General features: G+C 51.9%; 1 protein-coding gene across 3 annotated transcripts in view; it reads right to left on the reverse strand.

Moving 5' to 3' along the window:
• LOC142290024 (uncharacterized) overlaps window positions 1–22,642 on the reverse strand; it is a 64,340-nt gene extending 41,698 nt beyond the window's left edge. For 2 of the 3 annotated variants that reach the window (XM_075333982.1, XM_075333969.1), the window contains exons 1-2: window positions 22,606–22,642; window positions 6,800–6,923 (exon numbers count right to left, since the gene is read on the reverse strand). In XM_075333982.1, the coding sequence (XP_075190097.1) occupies window positions 6,800–6,923; window positions 22,606–22,637 (156 nt within the window). In that variant the 5' untranslated portion in view covers window positions 22,638–22,642. Of the gene's footprint in view, window positions 1–6,799; window positions 6,924–8,181; window positions 8,232–22,605 lie in introns of those variants that run through there. The other variant, XM_075333973.1, reaches the window with a different exon arrangement.
• Between the last annotated feature and the right edge of the window lie 489 nt (window positions 22,643–23,131).

Consider the following 23,131-nt stretch of genomic DNA (forward strand, 5'->3'; position numbering starts at 1 on the left):
CTGATTAGGTGAATACTTCAATCAGAATGAGACGAACAAAAGGTCAATAAATGGTAAAAACTTATGTAACCAGATGTCATTTTATATGTATATTTAGTATTATAGGGTTGATCTATCACACTTTTCTCTCATTATCTTCAATGGGAAAAAACCACAACATTAAAGGGAATCTGTCAGCAGGTTTTTGCTCCCCCATCTGAGAGCAGCATACTGTAGAGACAGAGACCCTGATTCCAGGGATGTGTCACTTATCGAGCTGTTTGCTGTCATTTTTATACAATCACTGTTTTCTCTGCTGCACATCTAGCAGTTATACAGAGCTCATGAATATGCTGGACTACCTGGCAGCACGCCAAGTAGTGCTCTAATGATGATAATCTCCTACTGATTAATCATAATAAATTAGTCCTCTGTGAGGACTCTAATGGAGAGAAAAGAGAAAAAATGCAGGCGCAGATCTCAGTGTATAGGTATAAATACAGCTGAAATAATAACAATCAGTATTGCTCCCCTTTGTCAGGTCTTTATAAGCATATATAAAATCTCAGTGGTTCTGGTATGGAGCTCAGCTCCGGGGTATCAGACATCACACTGGGTGGTTCTGTTAGTAGCAATCAGCCTCATGTAGAGTAATCCCAGTTATTTATCTACGCTGTGATGGTGGGGATTTGGTGTACTGTGTATCACGTTGTCTAAGGTCGTATTTTAGGCTTGGTTCACTGTCCATTATTTGTATTGCTTGAGTGTACATTGTATTGTCTGTAGGTAATCACCCCCTGTAGTGTTTGTCCCTAGGTGTGGGGGGAGGTGGGCCTGGAATCCACCTAACCTCTTTGCTTACCTGGGGGGATGAGTCAGTCTGTTTGAGAACTTAATGAGAGAAGGATGAAGATTGAACCTCTGGGCTTAAGGTACGGCTCCTCAGAGAGATCTGGACATTTATCCATTACTGGACTATATTCATGTTTTCTTTACTATTTTTATCCTCTGTATGGTGGATTATGTTATGGACCATTTAATTTGCTTGGAATAAATGCTCTTTGGATTGTACAGCCATCTGCACTCTGTTGATTGTGTGATATGGGAGAAGAAACCGTCACACAGGCACTCCCAGAATTAGTACAAAATCCTTATTTCTGCAGGGTTTTATTAGATTTAAAGGTATAATAAAAAACGTCCGTATGTACACATGAAAAATACAACGCGTTTTGGCTATAATATCAGACAAGTAGCCTTCCTCAGAACCTGAGGAAGGCTACTTGTCTGATATTGTAGCCGAAACGCGTTGTTTTTCATGTGTACATACGGACTTTTTTATTATACCTTTGAATCTAATAAAACCCTGAAGAAATAAGGATTTTGTACTAATTCTGGGAGCGCCTGGCTAAAGAATCGGGATTACTCTACATGAGGTTGATTGCTACTGACTAATCAGTGATTTTATCAAAACTGCACTGAGCAGCCCAGTAAGTGACACATCACTGAAATCAGGATCTCTACCCCTACGTTATAGTGCTCTCAGATTAGGTGGTAAAACTTGGTGACAGATTCCCTTTAAATAAGCCACCAACAGTATATCGTTGTGGTTCAACAATCTTATCCATGTGCTCAAGTAGAAGAAGTAATAGGCTAGCTCAGGCTGATTCTGACCCACAGGTGAACAGGGGAATTCCACTGTAGGCCCCTGTGCTGGAGTGAGCCACTTAGCCCCAAAAATGAGCAGTATATGTGTGGCGCCCCTGACCTGGTCAGGCACCACTGAGTACTGCACCCATGCTGGGGACAGTACAATACAGGTAATCCAGAAGGCTGACAGGGGTGTGGAACACAGGCGCATAGTGATCAGGTCTCACACATGTACCTTTGAGAGGACCCCTGGGGATCCCAGGAGGGGGCAAAGCCTATACCTCCACTGGAATAGTGGCAGGGGGTCAAAAGCCTCCATCTCCTCTCAAGGGGTGTGGTGGAGAGTCTGGTTGCTAGGTGGCGTAGGCAAGAACAGGAGAGGAGGAGCAGTGAGTCAGTTAGAGGAGAACTCCAGAGGGCTCAGTGAGGAGCAGACCTGTGGGGTTGATGCTGTCTAACAGCACCCGCGCAGTGGCTACCGACGGGGGAGAACGGTCAACTAGGAGTGCTACCTGAAAGCCAGCTTCAGCTAGAGAGAGAGAGCACGGAGTGGGAAGTAAGGAGACTGCTAGAGAGCACCAGGCCCAACCGGGCGGCAGATCCCGAAGCGAAGATAGATCCAGCTTTCTTCTGCTAAACCTGCCGGTGTGGGGCTCTCAAAGCCCACACCACAACACCACAAAAGCCGCAGCCACGTAACCACAGTTAGGGCCCATAGGTCACGGGAGGCAAGCAGCTGGAGTGGCCTGGTCCGGGGAACAAGCAAACGGCAAACAAAAGGGGGAGAGAGGCTGCAGCATCTTCCCTGGGTGACCCCCATAGGGACTCAAAGTCGGGGTTACCCCAAACCACCAAGGGCTAAGGAAGGCGAGTCAGTAGTCACCCTCATAAAGTCAGCCTGAAGGATACCTGGTTCCCATCTGGTTCATCCCAGCTACGCCCGGGTTACTCACCCTGCCATCAACTGTGAGTAAAAACCCTGAAAGACATTTCTGCCTGTGTGAGTCATTCTGCGACTTGTGGTACTACGCACCTACACCGGGCCCTGGGGTTTGCCTCACTCTCAGGAGGCTATTCCAACTAACTGCACACACCATCAGCCCCAGGCGACCCTCAACCTGCAGTGGCGGTCCCCACTGACCGCAATACTGAGAGTGGCGTCACGATCAAACAGAAGATTTCCTACCAGTGACGGAGATCCAGCAACGTGGAGTCCCTGAAGGTAATGCACCGACACAGCGTTAGCGGGGCTTCACATCTGGCGTCACGAACAGGATAAGGACTAGACCTGTTCAGACAGGTGACCATGTGCCTGGGCGGTCCGCTTGAAAAATTGGAAGCGCCGCCATATTGCCACCATGAAAAGCGCGCTGAAAAACAACAGCAGCCCGCGCTGGAAGAAGTTACCGCCCACGAAGAGGTGTGGCTACCCAGAGATCCCCTGCAGAGTTCTGACCTCGCTTGTGAAGAGAGCGGAAGCATCCGGAGACGGCGGAGCAGAAGAGAAGCCAGCAGCTTGCTAATGAAGATGGCGTCTGAGAGCAGAGATCCAGAGCCAGGCTCCGCTGCCTGGTGGTGTCGGGAGCTTGCCGAGTTCTGCAATCAACTAGAAGCCAGGGTCGGAAGGCTGATCAGGGAGGGACGCGGGGAGTTCCTATGGATGACCGCGGCGGTTCGGGCCTACGAGGAGAGAGCCGCGCACCGAGTGCCAGATCGGGCGGTGACAACTCAGACCCCGATGCTGCCAACGATGGGTGAGTCGAGTGATGCCCCGGCTAGCGCAAGTGCCCCGACCCCTACTGCCACGCCCGCGGTCCCTGAAGAGGCGCCCGGCGCGGCGACGCTGAACCAGGCCGCAGCCACGCCAGGTGCGGCCCGCCAAGCCCAGGCCGCCGCAGCGATGCCCTGCTCGGCCCGCCAAGCCCCGGCCGCCGCAACGATGCCCTGCTCGGCCCGCCAAGACCCGGCCGCCGCAGTGATGCCCTGCTCGGCCCACCAAGACCAGGCCGCCGCCATATCGGGCGCGGCCCGCCAAGACCAGGCCGCCGCCATATCGGGCGCGGCCCGCCAAGACCAGGCCGCCGCCATATCGGGCGCGGCCCGCCAAGACCAGGCCGCCGCCATATCGGGCGCGGCCCGCCAAGACAAGGCTGACGTACCATTTACCCCGGCCTGCAAGGCCAGAGCAGACAAGGCTCCCCAGGTTCAGGAAGTCCCTGCTAGGCAATCCCTGGTAGGTGAGGACTCCGCATACTGGCAGCTAAAAGCCGACCTGGAAGCTAAGTTCCCACGGGAGATGGTGGAGCGGTACATGCTCCCTCCGCACACCCCAAAGAGTATCCCGACAGCTCCTGCAGCAACCACGGCAAAGAGTTCCCCACCTGGGCCGGCAGAAAGAAGTCCATCCCCAGCACTGCTACCCAAGGAGTGCCAGGAAGAACTAAGGGGGGGAGGAGGCCAGGAGGTTGAGGGGCTGACTCCAGAGCCATACCCAGAGCCAGAGATGCTGCCTTATTCTCGCTGGGATGAGGAAGACCTGACACCATCTGCAGAAGAAGAACTGCCCAAAAGCCTTACCTGGGAGTTTGTGAGCTGCACCCTACAGAATCCAGCCCGTAAGATACACCGCAACAGAACGCAACTATCCCCTGCACCGTCATCTCCAGAGCAGAGAGAAGTCACAGCCAGAGACCTGCAAGAAAAACGAGCCCTGAGAAGGTCCAAAGCTCAGGTCAGAGGACCCCTTTTCAGAGGAGTAGTGGAGGATTTTAATTTGAGAAGTGGATATGGATTCATCGTAGCACCTGGTATCAAAGAAGGGATATTTGTCAACAGAAGAGATGTGAGAGCTCATCTGCCTAGAGGACACCCTGGCAGAAATCTAAAGATGGGAGATTCAGTCCAGTTTACTATGCATCAAGGCGAAAGAGGATTGTATGCCCTGGACGTAACACAAAGTCCTAAAGAAAGAGAAGGAAGAAAAGACAGAGATAGAGAAAGCAGAGAAAAAGAACCTACGGATGAGACGACCACCGACGACGACAGAGAGCAGGAAAGCAGCAGGTGCCGCAGCCATACAGGCTCAAGCCCTGGTAAAGAGGAGTAAAGTAAAGTAAAGAAAGAAGTTACCAGTTGAAGTTTTGAAAAGTTTGTTTTGCAACGTTCCCAAGTTTAAGCATGTGCCCACAAAAACTATTGTGAGAAAACCATAAACCTTAAGGCTATGAACTGGCTATAGCCACAAACTCTCGCAGTGTAAATAGTTACACCAGAGGGCACCACCACCACCAGAGTCAGCCTGTTTAGGGGCTTGGCTCGTCTGCAACCAGGAGGAGCCCGTCCGTATATAGGGCCTTGGCTCACCTGCGACCAGAGAGCATGCCTGTTTATGGGGCCTGGCTCTCCACCACAAAGAGGGTACCTGGTCAGCACCAACTGTGGAGGCCGCCTCTGCATCCTGCCAGAAGAGGCTGAAGGCGCGGATCCACCAGGCCAGGTATACCCTGAAACCACCAGCCCATGAAAGCCGCCTCTACATCCTGCCAGAAGTGGCTGAAGGCGCGGCCAACGTGAAAGGGTTTTGGGTGGGCTAACGGACTTGTGGGTGGAGGGTGGTGATGTATGGTACCTGGTGCTTTTAAAAATGTTTTACATGTTTTAATGTTTTATGCATTTTAAAATGTTGTCTTGCAGCCCGAGGACGTGCTGGTGATAACTAAGGGGGAATGTGGCGCCCCTGACCTGGTCAGGCACCACTGAGTACTGCACCCATGCTGGGGACAGTACAATACAGGTAATCCAGAAGGCTGACAGGGGTGTGGAACACAGGCGCATAGTGATCAGGTCTCACACATGTACCTTTGAGAGGACCCCTGGGGATCCCAGGAGGGGGCAAAGCCTATACCTCCACTGGAATAGTGGCAGGGGGTCAAAAGCCTCCATCTCCTCTCAAGGGGTGTGGTGGAGAGTCTGGTTGCTAGGTGGCGTAGGCAAGAACAGGAGAGGAGGAGCAGTGAGTCAGTTAGAGGAGAACTCCAGAGGGCTCAGTGAGGAGCAGACCTGTGGGGTTGATGCTGTCTAACAGCGCCCGCGCAGTGGCTACCGACGGGGGAGAACGGTCAACTAGGAGTGCTACCTGAAAGCCAGCTTCAGCTAGAGAGAGAGAGCACGGAGTGGGAAGTAAGGAGACTGCTAGAGAGCACCAGGCCCAACCGGGCGGCAGATCCCGAAGCGAAGATAGATCCAGCTTTCTTCTGCTAAACCTGCCGGTGTGGGGCTCTCAAAGCCCACACCACAACACCACAAAAGCCGCAGCCACGTAACCACAGTTAGGGCCCATAGGTCACGGGAGGCAAGCAGCTGGAGTGGCCTGGTCCGGGGAACAAGCAAACGGCAAACAAAAGGGGGAGAGAGGCTGCAGCATCTTCCCTGGGTGACCCCCATAGGGACTCAAAGTCGGGGTTACCCCAAACCACCAAGGGCTAAGGAAGGCGAGTCAGTAGTCACCCTCATAAAGTCAGCCTGAAGGATACCTGGTTCCCATCTGGTTCATCCCAGCTACGCCCGGGTTACTCACCCTGCCATCAACTGTGAGTAAAAACCCTGAAAGACATTTCTGCCTGTGTGAGTCATTCTGCGACTTGTGGTACTACGCACCTACACCGGGCCCTGGGGTTTGCCTCACTCTCAGGAGGCTATTCCAACTAACTGCACACACCATCAGCCCCAGGCGACCCTCAACCTGCAGTGGCGGTCCCCACTGACCGCAATACTGAGAGTGGCGTCACGATCAAACAGAAGATTTCCTACCAGTGACGGAGATCCAGCAACGTGGAGTCCCTGAAGGTAATGCACCGACACAGCGTTAGCGGGGCTTCACATATGCCACCAGAAAAAAAGCAGCATCTCATCATTCAATTAACAAACTACCCAGTGCATTAATACATAAACATACAGATAAATGTGTAAATGAGGATATGTAATATTTGCATGTACCTGAACAGTTTTCCCCCAGAGTCAGTGTTACTGATGGACCCCCAGAGTCAGTGTTACTGGTGGACCCCCTGAGTCAGTGTTACTGGTGGACCCTTAGCAGCTCAGTCCAACACTGTGCTGGATCATCTTATTATACGAAATTGTGAATAATGAGCAACAGTGACCAAAATCCCAGTACCTGTGCATGATCTGTGCATGCGGAGATGCTCTCTGAGTCTTCAGCGATGCTTTTACTTGTAGCCATCTCTATGTGGTACAGACGCGCTCTGTATTGAATTGGAGACAGTTTCATCTTTGTCTTCCTTGAATTACATATATTATCAGAATTAAGAAAAATTAAGCCTTAGACACAAACACAAAGCCATTGTCTCTAACAATGTAATGTATGTGTTTGGGGAATGGTCAATATAGTGACGCACCCAAGGGGTCTGGGGTTACCCGTCACCGGGCCGCGGTTCTTCTCCTGGGTCGCAGCGGTGGCCTAGCCCGGTTTCGTGACCCCGGCGGTGTCAATAAAGATGGTGATGGGGTTGATGGGGGTAGTTATTCGTGACGCCACCTGTGGTGTATGGCCAGTTATTAGTCGCCGCTGCAGAAAGTCTCTCTCTTCTGGAGCGGATAGTGACGCAGCTCGGGTGTTACATCTCTCCACAGGTAGAGCTAGACCCCAGGGAGGATGTTGGGAGTAATAATCGCCTATGGCGCAGGGGTGCGATGTTGAGAGTACCATCAGTAATGGGACCACATAGAAGGTGCAGTTTAAGTTCCTTACTCACTGGAAGCACACTGTCATTGGAGTACTGAGATACACCCTGATGGGCTACAGCCAATCCCGGATACTTCGGAGGTCGAGGCCAGTGTTTCCTTCTGTGCATCACCTTTCTACGGTTTCTCTCCACCCAGCTCCTGGGCCGTGGAACGGGTCACGGGTGCCTTCTGCACTCCCCACGAACCCTGGGATCCCCCTTCTTTTCTAAGAACCCGGGTCGAGCTTCCAGCTCCAGACCACGGGCCCCAAACTGTCCGTGTCTTTGCTTATCTCCTCCTGAGTGTGACTTGGCGCTGCTGTGCGCAGATAACTTTTGATTGACTTGTGTGTGAGATGGCTCCTAACTTCCACTGTGGATGCCTCACCTCCCGGGTTGCTGAACTATTGGGCAAGAGGTCCCATACCTCATGATGGCCACCCTAGCACCTATCCTAGCCCAGTCCAAGTGGAAGAGTTCCCGTGTTATGTGTTGGATGAGTGTGTTGGTGGTGATTACCAGTGACGACCTCCTCCGTAACCGAGATGAATACTGCACCTTAGGTGAGGTGCAATACCCTGTGGCGCCTGGGGTGCCACAAAGGGATGATCACACAGCTACATAGGGGTGGACTTGGAAAGCTTGGGGCCCCTTGCAAGAAATTGTACCTGGAACCCCCTTTGTTAAGGCGACAATGCTACAGATATAGATATGTGTGTGTGTGTGTGTGTATATGTGCATATATCATATAGTAGCAGCCTCTCTTGTTATATCCAACACCATCCCTTATATATCGGATTCTCTTGTTATTTACAGCTCTCTGTCTTTATTTCATAGCGTCCTCTCTTGTTACATATAAAATGACTTGACTGCAGATGGCACATGGTAAAGCTTGCATTCTAACGGAGGAACTGCTGGCCTGGTCTTCTAGTCAGATGCTGCTTCATCAGCAGTCATTTTATATCTAACAAGAGAGGATTATATAATAAAAAGAGGGCGCTGTGAGTAACAAAAATAACGATGTAAGATAAGTTGCTATACATAACAAGAGTGGACACTATATAATCAAGGACAGTGACATACATAACTAAAAGGGATGCTGATATGGGACAGTCCTGTATTTGTGTGAAAAGTCAGTGTGCTGCCTAATTTTTTTTTCTTGGACAGCACACAGACCCATTGGTTATGTCCAATTCCTCATTATAGGATCAGGACAGCACATGTTCTGAGTCTCGCAAGTTTTCTCAGATCCATAATTTTTCACAGATATGTGAATGGATCTATAAACTCTATTAGTCCTTGTACTCTCTGATTAAAAAAAAAAAAATCTGGCAACACAGATGTATCACACGAATGTGAAAATGTGGCCTAAGGGATTTAACAAATAACAACTGTCCACAATATCCAGCCACGACTCATCTTGTCACTGATCAGCGCAGCCCTGAAAATAACATGGTCATATGGCCCCCGAGGAAGCCCTATGCAAAACGCGTGTGTCGGGGCCTACAGTCATCGCTTTCTTCCCCCTCATCAATCAGGATAAGCATGGGTGAGTTACCTTGAGCTTTCGGTGAGCACTTTATTTCTGATACCCACTTCCCTGATTCATAGTGAGCACACTATATGTTTGGTGCTAGTTACTGGCTGACTGCAGCCCATATAGCATGGGTCCATTGATTATGTGGCATAATTAACCCAGACTATAGGGTCATTTATTAAGTATACAGTATGTATTCCAGCTAGTGCTAACAAAACTGGGATGACAACTGCTATGATATTTTGCTCATTATGCTACTTTTGACTTTTGTCTAATCAAGATAAATATGGGTGATTTACTCTTTGTGAGCATTTTACATTTAAAACCCACCCCACTGAGTCATACTGAGCACACTATATGGATGGTGTTGTTCCAGGCTGGCTGTAGACCACATGATAGTTTATGGACTGCAGTTAGTCATTAAATAATATTAAATAAAAGAACTGGTTTTATAACTGTTGTGATATTTGGCTCATTATGCTATTTTTTTCATCATTGTCTTACTCATACGGGATGGGAATTAGCCATTACATACTTACTGCCTACCCTGCACTTTATCTCCTCTGTTTTTACATTATGTATTGTCTTATGTAGTTTTTGAATAAATAATAAATTTTGGAATATTTTTGAAAACAAATTTCATGTGATTATTTGACCTAGGAGACAGCAGTCTTTATAGGATATATTATTCCCTGGAGTTGGTCAGTACTGAGAGTGTCATCCATGGCATTTCTTTGGAATTTGATTATAATGGTCACATTTATTGTATACGTACATTTGCCTCCTGAATACAAAACTCCCCCACACTGTGCCCTGACTACAAATATGTACTCTACCATTAATATACAATTATTCATGCATCATTTGAAATATAAAGTGATAAATAAGTCAGCACTGTTCCCCCATCTATATATATATAATTGCCTTATTCTGTCTGTCTGTCTTGCTCCAAAATGAGTCATTACAGTGACAACCGTCGCATTGGTCGGTCGGCTCGGGCTGACCCCGCATGCATTGGCCGCTCGGCTCGGGATGGCCACGCCCCATGCACGCATTGGCCGCTCGGCTTGGGCAGGCCCCCACACACTGTGCCCGCTCAGCCTTGCCCCCCACACTGTTCCCGCTCGGCCATGCCCCCCACACACTGTGCCCGCTCGTCCACGCCCCCCACACACTGTGCTCGCTCGGCCATGCCCCCCACACACTTTGACCGCTCGGCCATGCCCCCCACACACTTTGCCTGCTCGCCACGCCCCCCACACACATTGGGCACCTATACACCTCCCCCCAGGACTACTCCACCTATTAGATACCTCCCCTCCAGGACTACTCCAACTATTAGATACTTCCCCCCAGGACTATTCCACCTATTAGACACCTCCCCCCAGGACTACTCCACCTATCATACTCCTCCCCCCAGGACTACTACTCCTATTAGACTCCTATTCCCCCAGGACTACTCCACCTATTAGACACCTCCCCCCAGGACTACTCCTCCTATAAGACTCCTCCCCCCAGGACTACTCCTACTATTAGACTCCTCTCTCCCTAGGACTACTCCTCCTATTAGACTCCTCCCCAGGACTACTTCTACTATTAGATTCCTCCCCCCAGGACTACTCCTCTTATTAGACTCCTCCCCCCAGGACTACTCCTCCTATTAGTCTCCTTTCCCCCCAGGACTACTCCTCCTATTAGACTCCTCTCCCCCCAGGACTACTCCACCTATTAGACACCTCCCCCCAGGACTACTCCTCCTATTAGACTCCTCCCCACAGGACTACTCCTACTATTAGACTCCTCCCCCCAGCACTACTCCTCCTATTAGACTCCCCCCCCCAGGACTACTCATCCTATTAGACTCCTCTCCCCCTAGCACTACTCCTCCTATTAGACTCCTCCCCCAGGACTACTCCTCTTATTAGACTCCTCCCCCCAGGACTACTCCTCCTATTAGACTCCTCTCCCCCCAGGACTACTCCTCCTATTCGACTCCTCTCCCCCCAGGACTACTCCTCCTATTAGTCTCTTCTCCCCCCAGGGCTACTCCTCCTATTAGACTCCTCTCCCCCAGGACTCCTCCTCCTATTAGACTCCTTTTCCCCCAGGACTACTCCTCCTATAATACTCCTCTCCCCCCAGGACTGCTCCTCCTAGTATCCTCCTCTCTCCCCAGGACTACTCCTCCTATTATCCTCCTCTCCCCCCAAGACTACTCCTCCTATTATACTCTTCACCCCCCAGGAAAACTCCTCCTATTAAACTCCTCTCCCCCCAGGACTACTCCTTCTATTATACTCCTCTCCCCCCAGGACTACTCCTCCTATTATACTGCTCTCCCCCCAGGACTATTCCTTCTATTATACTCCTCTCCCCCCAGGACTACTCCTCCTATTATACTCCTCTCCCCCCAGGACTGCTCCTCCTAGTATCCTCCTCTCTCCCCAGGACTACTCCTCCTATTATCCTCCTCTCCCCCCAAGACTACTCCTCCTATTATACTCCTCACCCCCCAGGAAAACTCCTCCTATTAAACTCCTCTCCCCCCAGGACTACTCCTTCTATTATACTCCTCTCCCCCCAGGACTACTCCTCTCACCCCAGGACTATTCCTCCTATTATACTCCTCTCCCCCCAGGACTACTCCTCCTATTATACTCCTCTCCCCCCAGGACTACTCCTCCTATTATACTTCTCTCCCCCCAGCACTACTCCTCCTATTATACTCCTCTCCCCCCAGGACTACTCCTTCTATTATACTCCTCTCCCCCCAGGACTACTCCTCCTATTATACTTCTCTCCCCCCAGCACTACTCCTCCTATTATACTCCTCTCCCCCCAGGACTACTCCTTCTATTATACTCCTCTCCCCCCAGGACTACTCCTCCTATTATATTCCTCTCCCCCCCAGGACTACTCCTCCAACACACACACTGCACAAAACCTACCTCCTTCCAAAACACACACACACATACATCCACACAAACCGCGCAACACATACAGCACCACACACACACAACGCTGCAGACACAGCACTCCACAAACAACACAACACACACAACGCAACACACAAACAACACCGCTCTCACACCCCCACACCCAGACAACACCCAGAACATTTACAGCGCCCTACACAAACACTTGGCAACTACACACAACAACATCTATATATATAACAAAAATCATACATTAACTACACAATAAATTCTAGAATACCCGATGCGTTAGAATCGGGCCACCTTCTAGTTAACTATAATCTCTGCCGGTAAATGAATATAAATTAATCAGTCTCTGTGACCCCCCCCCCCCCAATTAATTTGAAGGCTATAAGCATATGTTGCATTTTTGTCACGAAAAATATTCAGCTTTTTATAGTACAAGCAAAGGGAGTGAAACTCCTGAAATCTCATGTTCATGTTGCTTATTTTTTTCCTTGCAGATTTGCAGCAGATTCAGTTCGGCAGCATGTCCATTCTTGCAGCAATTTTTCAGTGTATTTCACCCACACTAATGAGTGAGGGAAAATATGTATAGCGCCACTGAGACCCTCAGGGCACTACAGGGAACTGCATTCTCTTAGGGATGCAGGACCTACCTGGGGTACCAGTGCCGATACCACCAAAACATGACCAAAATCCTAGTTCTCCACTCCACACTGGGCTAGATAGAGGGTTAACCATGTAAGGGGATGGTCGCCATGGGAACAAAAGCCAGCCTGGTGGGAGGCGTCAGCAGTCAGTCAGTAGTCAGTCGAGGGAGTGTAGCACACAGAAGAGGTGTGCGGACGTGCCTGAGCTGGGTCCGTGTAATGGTGAACCGGGGGCACAGGAGAGAGGTCACCAGGACGGGTACCGAGATACCACTGGGACCGGAGCACGCACAGGGAACAGGGCCCTAGGTCAAGCGTCAGTTTCAAACGGTTTGATAAATACCTGCCCGGTGAGGTCACCTTCACGGACTTTACCGAACCAAATAATCCGGGGGCATCAGTAGTAAGCTAGGATTGCGGTTCAGACACTTACCTCCCCACAGGGTCCGCACTGCCCGCCGTATGGAGAAGGAAACTGTACCCCAAAAGGGACAGTCAGGGCCCCCAAACACTCCACGCTACAGGGACCGAATCAATTGAGAGTGCCGGGGACAGAGCAACCTGGGTCACTACATTGGCACTGGTCCGCCAAGGGACCTGAACCAACAACCCCTGGGTCCACAGTGAGTAGGGACTGTAAAAAACAACCTGGTGTGGTCTCCGTTATTGCCGCCGGTACATCTCCCAGGCACAGCCCTACCTGCAGAGGGCCTACCATCACAGCTCCCACTACCACCAGCCCTAGGAGTACCCACATTCAACAGCAGCAGTTCTCCATCCTTAACCGTAACCCACAGGACTAAAACTCTTATCTCCCCTGTAAATACGGAACCAGGCAACGGCCAGCAGAGTGACATTCCCATTTGTTACTGCCTGGGACCGAGTACCCCATATCCCTGGGCACTACATATGCAACAAAAACGCATGTTAAAAACACATATTTTATGCAGTATTCTGTATGCCAACACATCAGGCTTTGCTGCAGAATTAGCTTTAGTCCCTGTCTTGTGTCTTCCCCTCACAATTTATTACCGTATTTTTCGGACTATAAGACACACTTTTTTCCCCCCAGATGTTGGGGGAAAGTGGGGGGTGCGTCTTATTCAAAGTTGAAGGCATACAGTACCAGCATGCCTACCACAGCATCTTGCAGCGGCGTGCTATTCCATCCGGTTTCCGTTTATTTGGACCATCATTTATTTTTCAACAGGACATTGACCCCAGACACACCTCCAGGCTGTGAAAGGGTTATTTGACTAAGAAGGAGTGAGTGATGGGATGCTACGCCAGATGACCTGGTCTCCACAGTCACCAGACCTGAACCCAATCGAGATGGTTTGGGGTGAGCTGGACCACAGAGTGAAGGCAAAAGGGCCAACAAGTGCTAAGCATTTCTGGGAACTCTTTCAAGACTGTTGGAAGACCATTTCCGGTGACTATCTCTTGAAGCTCATCAAGAGAATGCCAAGAGTGTGCAAAGCAGTAATCAAAGCAAAAGGTGGCTACTTTGAAGAACCTAGAATATAAGACATATTTTCAGTTGTTTCACATTTTTTGTTAAGTATTTCATTCCACATGTGTGAATTCATAGTTTTGATGCCTTCAATGTGAATCTACAATTTTCATAGTCATGAAAATAAAGAAAACTCTTTGAATGAGAAGGTGTGTCCAAACTTTTGGTCTGTACTGTACATACAAATTTTGTTTGTGTTTTTTAGCCACTGTACACATTACCAGTATAGGGTATGCAGTGATCCTTACTGTACATTACTAGCTCTAGACCACAGGTGCCAAATTCAAGGCCTGATGGTCTAATCTGGCCCAACATGTCATTTTATGTGGCCCACAATGTGCAGATACGGAAGGATCAGCCATCCACTTTGCCCAAACATAGAGCCTGTCTTCCTGCATCCATCCCCTGTATAGAATAGAGTGGGGATAAGCGCTGGAGATCAAAATCCAAGATGGTATTAACTCTGTGTGCTTTCTTTGCTCCTTCTGCTAAGCACTTAGAAATGCCTATCAGTGGGGGTGGCGACAGCACAGGATGAGGGTTCTACTTTGGAATATGAGCGGACAGCCAGCGCTTAGCAGACGTCGTGGTGTCAGCACATGAGTGTACTCTGGTGCTCATCTAATAACAACTATATTTGTAGCACCCCTGAGACTGGTTGGTATCATTATATCCTTCTCGAGGCAGGGAAAGGTTGGCCGGATATGTTTACACACACCTCACACCACCATACAGCAGGGAGAAGCAGTCACTAGGAAAGGGTTAACAATGTTTCTACACACACAGTTCCTGGCAGACGCCAGGTGGCCTCCACTAATTAGAACAATAGTGGTTGCCATAGCAACTTGCATAGGTGGGTGCATGGGTGGTGAGGAGTGGAAAACAAAGCAGTTTTACTTTTAGTCAGGCAGAACAGCTTGGGCACGAGACAGAGCAGACGCACGGTGTGTAGCTCCCCGAGTGAGGGCTGCCTGGTTCCTCGGGGAGGCAGACAGCACAGCCAAGTCGGTGCCAGTAACACCTAGAGACGGGACCCGGAACCTGTAATTGTGGACTTAAAAACAATAGTCGCCAGAGCATGGGACTGAGCACAAGAGAGGTACAGAGCCCCAGTTCGGATGGCCGTGGCGCGGCAGCAGAGAGGGAGCCTGGGGAGATGGGACAGTGGTCTGACCCACGAGAGGCCCAGGCTGCCGGCCTGTATGGGCCAGGACTGGGGAGAGTACAGAGTTGTGCATGGAGCAGAAAGGCCACAGATTACCAAACCGGATCCAGCCTCTGACCTGCCTGGGAAGCGACCGGAGCCTCTGACAGCGAGGACCAGCACCGCGGGTGCGATACCACCTAAGCCAGTAAATAAAGTGACTGGAACCCGCACCTGGTGACTCTGTGAGTAACTACCGCTGCCCTGCACTCCAGTACTCCCATGTACTGCCGTCCTCGTTCTCACCAACCTCCCGGAGTCCCCCGCTCCACCCGTGGGGAGTGATTCCATCTTAGCTGCCCTAATACCTACCCCGGAGAGAGACTGTGCAGTGGCGGCTAATTAGTGGCCGCAAACCACGGGTGGCGTTGCGAAGCATCCCCATTCTCTATCCAGTATTGCCCCTGTGCGAGGACTAGTGGCAGGAAGGGTCGGCAACGAAGGAGGCCGAGACCCCAGTCACCGCTGCAACCGGTGACACGCTCCCCAGGGGCCTGTCACCCTCCTTCCATCCCCATCTGTACTGGAGACTTGTCCGTTTGTTGTTTTTGTTTTTCATGTAGCCGACGGGGTCACGGAACTGGGTCAGGCCAGTCACAGCTACCCCAAGGAACCACTGGCCCGGTGACGAGTACTCTACGGCCCCGTGGTACACTACATATTCAAACTCACAGATGATGCTCACTGAAGGCATGGCTCTATCCAGGCACAGCTCTGAGAGCCATATGCAAGGGCATATCTGGGCCAGGTACAGCTCTGACAACCCTACTTCAGGCGTAGCTATGATAGTTGTAATGCTCGCCGGCATAGATTGTGAAGCAGCGAGCAGAAGTGGACCCACTGGACTACAGGAGGACCCTGGGCTTACCGTTTACTGTGAGGGGCTTGACTAAGCGCCCACTGCAAGTCGGATGCCAGGTGCTTTTCCCAGGGCAGAGACTGGGGCTATTACAGCTGACCCCCAAGGCAAGGGTGGACACAGGAGTAGACAGGCTGAGGCTGGTGGTACGGCCGATTAGAACAGGCACAGTCTCTGGTTTAGCAAAAACTACCGGGTAGCTGAGGCTGAAGGTGTGATGCCCTGGACTAGTCAGGTCGTCCCAGGTAGTCACACACAACACCACACCCCCCCTTCCGATTAGGTGACATCAGTCAAACTAAAAACCTTGTCACCACCCTCCAGGTTTGATGTCCACACCAGGGGGGCGAAGCCAGGCAGTTGGCTCCGCCCACCAAGGAGTTCACAGGCTTGGAGGCGGGAAAACACACACAGAGAGTCAAGTACAAGGATAGAGTAGTCTGGAGGAGGTGGAGAGCAGTCAAGTTCACGGGCAGTCCTGTGTCCAGGCCTGCCAAGAGACTACTCCGGTGGCTGGGTCGGAGTCCAGTCACCTTTGGCAAGGAGGCAGACGGTGGTGGCCGCCTGCATTAGCTGGGATGACAGCCGGTGGAACCGTAGGGACCGGGGTCGGGCGGTGGCCCGCCAGTACCGAACCGGGGAACCGATTGGAAACCGGAGCACCAGGAGGGGTACTCAGACCCAGACGAAGCCCCGAACCGACAGGGCCGAGTCGAATCAACTGATTGCAGACTGGACTTAAGGACTTATCCCACACAAGTCCTGTTAGAAGACAGCAGCCCAACCATACAGGGTAGAGCCACCACCAAGGCATAGAGACCCAAAGGGCCAGCGTCTGCGGGCAAACGTGCTCCTACGGCATATACAAGTCGGGGAGCGGACTACCAGTGTCTAGGCATAGGAGTCAAACATTTACACACAGAGGTGCAGGAGAAAGGCGGAAACCACCAACCTATACTGGGAGAAGCTGCAGCCGGCTGCGGGCCCCGTTCATCATTCCGTTTGGTTTACCAGAGACTCCAGTGTATTGTGTCAGAGTGAGTACACCAGTGCCTTCGGGCCGCGCACCGCGCCGCACTGCACCAGCGTCCAGCACGCATCACTCACTCCCCCGCCTCAGCACCTCCCCCGGGGCCCCGGGACCATCGCTCCCCTACCCACGGAGGGGTCAACATCAAGCTGCGCATCACCGTCCCCGGGAGGCCTAGTTAACAGCAACGGTGGTGTCCATCCATTCCCCACAACCCGTGGGTGGCGTCACGAACTTACAATCCAAACCAAACAACCGCGGCCCCGGCCGTGGACCTCCTCACCCAAGTCCCCACGTGTAGCGCCAACTCCCTTACAGAGCGACGTGACCCCCAGGTACGTGAGAGGCTCGAGCCACCACCTGCACTACGAGCACGGATCCGAGCGGCTCGGCGGTCGCAGCCGAGCCCGCGGGGCGGTACAGAGGCACAGCCGAGTTGGACAGGCAAAGGCTCTCATATAGCAAGGACTATCGGGGTAGCTGAAGTTGGTTGGTGGCATCGCCAGGTTGAACAGGCACAGTCTCTGGTGTAGCAAGGACTAACGGGGTAGGTGAGGCAGGAGGCTAGGCCGGGACGGACAGGCACAGTCTCTGATCTAGCAAGGACTACCAGGGTAGCTGAGGCTGAAGGCATTGCCGGGACGGACAGGAACAGTCTCTGGTGTAGCAAGGACTACCGGGGTAGCTGAGACTGGAGGCCTGGCCAGGATGGACAGGCTGGAAAGTAGTAAACTGTAACAAAAGCACAGCAGACAAGGGGACCTGACAAGTAGCTGACTAGGGCACAGAAGCACTAGCTAACTAAACACATTGATCAGGCACATCCCCTAGTGGGAGAGAACCTTATGTACCCAGTGGCCCTCAGTGATAGGCTGAGAGGCACTTCATGAGAGTGATGCACTGCCCTTTAAGAAAAGTGCAGTGTCGTGCATGTGTGTCACCCAGGGTTATGGGGTACTCGGTCCTGGGCGGTGTATAACTGGGGAATGTCACTTTGGGAGCCGTTGCCCGGTCCCGTGCCCTGGTTGCTTTATAAAAGGGGGATATTTACAGGGGATTTGAATAATGTTCACATGTGACGCCACTTGAGGTTTGCGACAGTGTGGATGAAGCTGCCGCTCCACAGTTTTCACTACTGGGGCTGGTGTTAGTGGCAGCCTGGATGTTAGGCCCTCTGCAAGCAGGGTCAGACCCCAGAGGATAGGCAATGCAGGTAAGTGTTGAAAGAAGGTAGGCCACGCAAGGGGTTTCAGTGTAACTGGTTCTTTTACTCGCTGCAAGCTGGTAACTGGTCACCCGACGCTGGCTGGTCTTAACCGCAGGTCCCCGTAGTCCCAGTGCCGGTTTAGTAACCTGGTAGCTTCTTCCCCTGCACCTGTCTTTTGGTTGGTGAGTCCCCGTGGTGTAGAGCGTCTGGGGGTCCCCCCTTATAGGTCTTCTTCAGCAGTCCGTATGACGGTAGCGTGAACCCTGTGGGGTTGGAGTCTCTGGCCCTATCCCCGGTTCTCCCTTTGTAACTGATTCCCGGACTTCAAGGTCAGTGAGGTCCCTGATGGTCCCCTCACTGTGCAGATTTTATCAGGTCTGCCTAGAGCTTTTGCCTTACCTAGGATAGCACTTCCGGGAGCACTCCAATGTACTCCACCGGCAACTAACCGCCTGGGCCCTCAGGTCACTGTTCACTCCAGTCAGTGCGTCTGCTCACTTTCACTGTCTCTTCTCGACTCCTGCCCACTGTCTGACTGTCCACTGTCTGCCCCTTCCACCTGGTTGTCTAGTGGACTGGATTGGCTCCACCTCTAGGCAGACTTCCATTGGTCCGACCCTAGCCTTGTAGCATTCTATGGGATGTTGGGGAAAAATAGGGATTATCTGGAGTGTTTGTGTGTTACCGACACTAGTCTTCTGGGTCCCTAGGGGGTAGGCCCTACATCTTGGTGGGGATGCACTACCTTGTAGCTCCCTGATGGCTTCAGGGGCTCTACACATGCCTTTGGAACACTCCTGGAGGACCTGTGCCTTGTGCACAGGCCCCAGGAGGAGAAAGCAGAGAGTGCATACATGAGGAGACACCGGAGCACATGGTGAGGGACAGCCACAGCGGTGAGTCAGTGCGTGTCCTTGCAGGGAGGAGAGCGTAGAGTGCAGGGATACCAGCTCTACAATAGTCCTACCCAAGGACAGTTCTGGGCCTGGAACAATTCTGACAACCCTACTCCAAGTACAGCTCTGATGGCCTAACCAAGTGACAGCTTTGATAACCCTACCCAGCACATAGCTCTGATATCCCTACCCAAGTACAGCTCTGATAGCTCTACCCAGGTCAAAGCTCTGATAGTCCTCCCCAGGGACAACTCTAATAGACCTACCCAGTGGCAGCTGTGGGCCAGGCACAGCTCTGACAGCCCTACCCATCCCAGCTTTGATAGCCCTACCCAGGGACTGCTCTAACAGCCCTACCTAAGGACAGCAGTGATATCTGAACCCAGGGACAGGTCTAAAAGCTCTACCCAGGAGCAGATCTGGGCCAGGCCAGCTCTGACAACCCTACTCCATTGAGAGCTTTGATAGCTGAAAGCCCTACCCATGGCACAGATAGGATTCATAACATGGAGCTGGGGCTACATGATGATTCTGGCCACGACATGCGACACGCGACCAAAGCTCGCTTGGTGCCTCTGCTAAAAAAATTTGGACCCAGTTGAATCTTTTTTACAACATGCTAGTTGCTTTTTTGATACTCTAGGGGACACAATGTGCCTGCATTCATGTGTTTGTGACGCCATGGCAAAACCAGGTAGTCACAGAAGAAGTCCACCCTCCTTGATACCACCCAAAAACCCACACCCAGGTACAACACACAGCCATTAAAGCCTATCCACCCCCTCATGACAATAGGGACACACCAGTAGGTGGGATCAGGCGGATGAGAACGCCCACCTAGGGGTCCTGAGGTGTCAGGCGCGGGAACAAGACAGACAAGTGTTGACAGTAGTCAAGTGTAGACTGTTTACAGTGGAGTCAAGGGTAGGGGCCCCTGGACTACCTGACTAGGTGGCAGACAGTAAACAGGGCCACAGGTGACGGAGATCCGGTCGCGAGAGACCTTAAGTGGACCGGGGCAGGGTTGTAGCCCGTTGGTGCCGACAGCTGGAATCCGGTCCGGAAGCCGTGCACAGATGGGGTGCCTGGACCCTAGGATGAGGAAGGTTGCATGCCCCTTGTTAATTAACCAGCAGAGGATGAGGTTTCAGGCCTGGTTTTCCAGAAGCCCAGAGAGCGAAATGGAAGCCCAACGCGGGGGATAGGGTGTCCATCAGAACCCACAGAAATCCCAAGGGTCAGATTTCGCGGGCCACAGCTCCCAAACATACACAGTACCGGGAGTGGACTTCCCCGTTCCATGCGGAGTTGTCCGACAGAAGACACCAACACAGAGTGCAGGAGGAAGAGACCCCTGTTTGCTACACCCGGGTGTGGGACCCGAATACACCCGCCAAAGGCGACTGGTCACTGGCAACTTTCTTTACCACTGGACTTGTGTGTGATTCTTAAACTGTGAGTATATCATTGATCCCCAGTCCAACCCGGCGCGCCACATCCAACAGCCATAACTCCCGTGTACCAAGGGCCCTGGGACTACGCCTCCCCTACCCGTGGAGGGGATCCCATCTTGCTGCCCCGCTCCATTATCCCCGGGCGCCCCATCACCAGGCAGTGGCGGTGTCACCATCCCTCACCGCAACCCATGGGTGGTGTCACCAACACATCAATCCCCTGTAAATATCCCCTTCCGACGGTTGTGAGTACGGACGGCCGTGCGAGCCCGGGTCCAGTCACCACTCGAGCCGCAGGAGCGAACACGGATCCGAGCGGCCCACGAGAGAAAGAAGCGGCAGTGCGCCCCCTCCCCCCCGCAACATGCTTATTATCTGGCACATAGATATTTGACCATGTAACCTGTGTCACGGCCAAAGTAATACAGATCTCTTTTAGATTGTGTAGAATAGAATCCATGATGTCAGCTGAAGCTTAATAAAGGTTTGTACAATTATTCTGTAAATAGCTCACAGCAAGACAACTGCGGCCGCGCAAGGGCCCAGGTGGTAAAGGGCTCACTTCCACTTCTAAGAGGGGTGAAATTGTGGATTATGATGAGCTATTGGGCTGCAGAAGGCACATTTATTGTTCTTGTACAAAGACCTTTTCTATCTGTGTCCTCCACTCACAGGACTTACATATAGCATAGGTTGTCATGTACTTATTTCCTACAATCATTTGGTGCTTAATTATTAAATTCAGTCCTACTAAGGTGTGGTGCCCTGGACAAGCCAGGTCGTCACAGGTACTACACCAACACACCCTACACCCCGGCTAGGCACACCGAAGTCAAACACAAATCCTTGTTGCCTTCCTCCAGGGGCTGATGTCCACACCAGGGGGTGGGCCAGGCGGTTGGTCCCGCCCACCGAGGAGTTCACAGTCCTGGAGGCGGGAAAAAGGGTCAGTTCAGTTTGAGAGAGTGAACTGACCGTGTCCGGGTGTGTGGCCTGGACACTCAGCGGGGTTGGCGGGTGGTGGTGGCCGTCTGCAGGGGAGGCTGATTGGGGTGGGCCGTGCGGGCCGGGGACGGGCGGTGGCCCGCCGGTGCCGGATCGGGGAGTGGGGAGAGGCCAGCGCCATCCGGCAGGGCCTGCGGGCCCCGACCAGGCTGGGAGTCGCCGTAAAACCGGTCAAATCCGTTGGCGAAGGGAACCTCCGGGGTTTCCCAGCAGCCAAGACCCGATTGAAGGCAACAGCTCACACCATAGAGGGAAAAACAGTCACCGCCAAGGCTACAGTTCCCAGGGCCAGAGCCTGCAGGCAAAAGGGGCTCCCTCAGCATCCATCCAAGCTGGGGTGCGGGTTACCGGTGGGAAGCCATTGGAACCGTAAACACAACACAGGTGCAGGGAAAGGCAGTCACCATCAACCTACCGGGAGGAGAACAACCGCAGCCGCCTGTGGGACCCGTCCATCCAGCCGTTTGTTTGACCAGAGACTCTGTGTGAATTACTGGCTGAGTGAGTACCACCGTGCCGTGCGGCACAGAGCTGCCCCCGCGACCCTGCACCTCACCAGGCCCTGTAACCCGCCTGCCATCCCTAACCCCTCACCGGGCCCCGGGACAACCAACCCCCTACCCACGGAGGGGAGAACCAACATCCAAGCTGCTCCCTGTCATCGCTCCCGGGATCCCCGTCCAGAGCAGCGGTGGTGTCACAACTTCACCACAACCGTGGGTGGCGTCACGGACAATATCCCCAAACCACATACCAACCCCCCTTTCACTCACAGGCGAGGAACGCCGCTCGAGTCTCCGGGATCCGGCCCACCGCTTGAACCACCACCGAGCAACAGCAGCAGCAGCCGGACCCGAGCAGTGGGTGAGCGCAGCTTCCCCTCCTCCGCCCGCGACAAAGGCATCAGACAATTATTAGTCTATTAGAAGCGGGATTAGCTTTACCTGTCTGTTATCTCTGTTGCTGCAAATTCCATAGAGAGCATGGAGCACTTTGTTATTGTGATGTCATCAAACAGAACACTGGACGTAATAAAGGATCGTCCACATAGAAACTGTGGGAAATATCTCCTGGGACCAGTATTCTAATTTTATCCAATGTCTACTCTTAAGGCTACATTCACACATCTGTTTACATCCATAAAAAAATGGAACATTTTTATTCCGTGTGTCATCTGTTTTGTCTCAGTTTCATTCTCATCCTTCTTTAAAAACTGAAGCCAGTAGACTGTCTGAGCTTTTGTTGTCCACTGACTGTTAGCAATGTATCAGTTAAAAACGGATGAAATACAGATGGACAACTGAAATAAAGAGGATGCCTTCTGATTTTTATCCCTTTTTTAACTGATCCTTATAGACTTTTTTGGCCAAGTCTAATTTGTAAAATGGATCAGAATAGGACGTGCTCGGAGTCTCCAGACTCACAGACCAACAGACCAAACAAATATCTGTTTTTAATACTGACGTGTAC

The sequence above is a fragment of the Anomaloglossus baeobatrachus genome, chromosome 1 (assembly GCF_048569485.1).
Source record: "Anomaloglossus baeobatrachus isolate aAnoBae1 chromosome 1, aAnoBae1.hap1, whole genome shotgun sequence".
In the NCBI taxonomy this organism is placed as follows: domain Eukaryota; kingdom Metazoa; phylum Chordata; class Amphibia; order Anura; family Aromobatidae; genus Anomaloglossus; species Anomaloglossus baeobatrachus.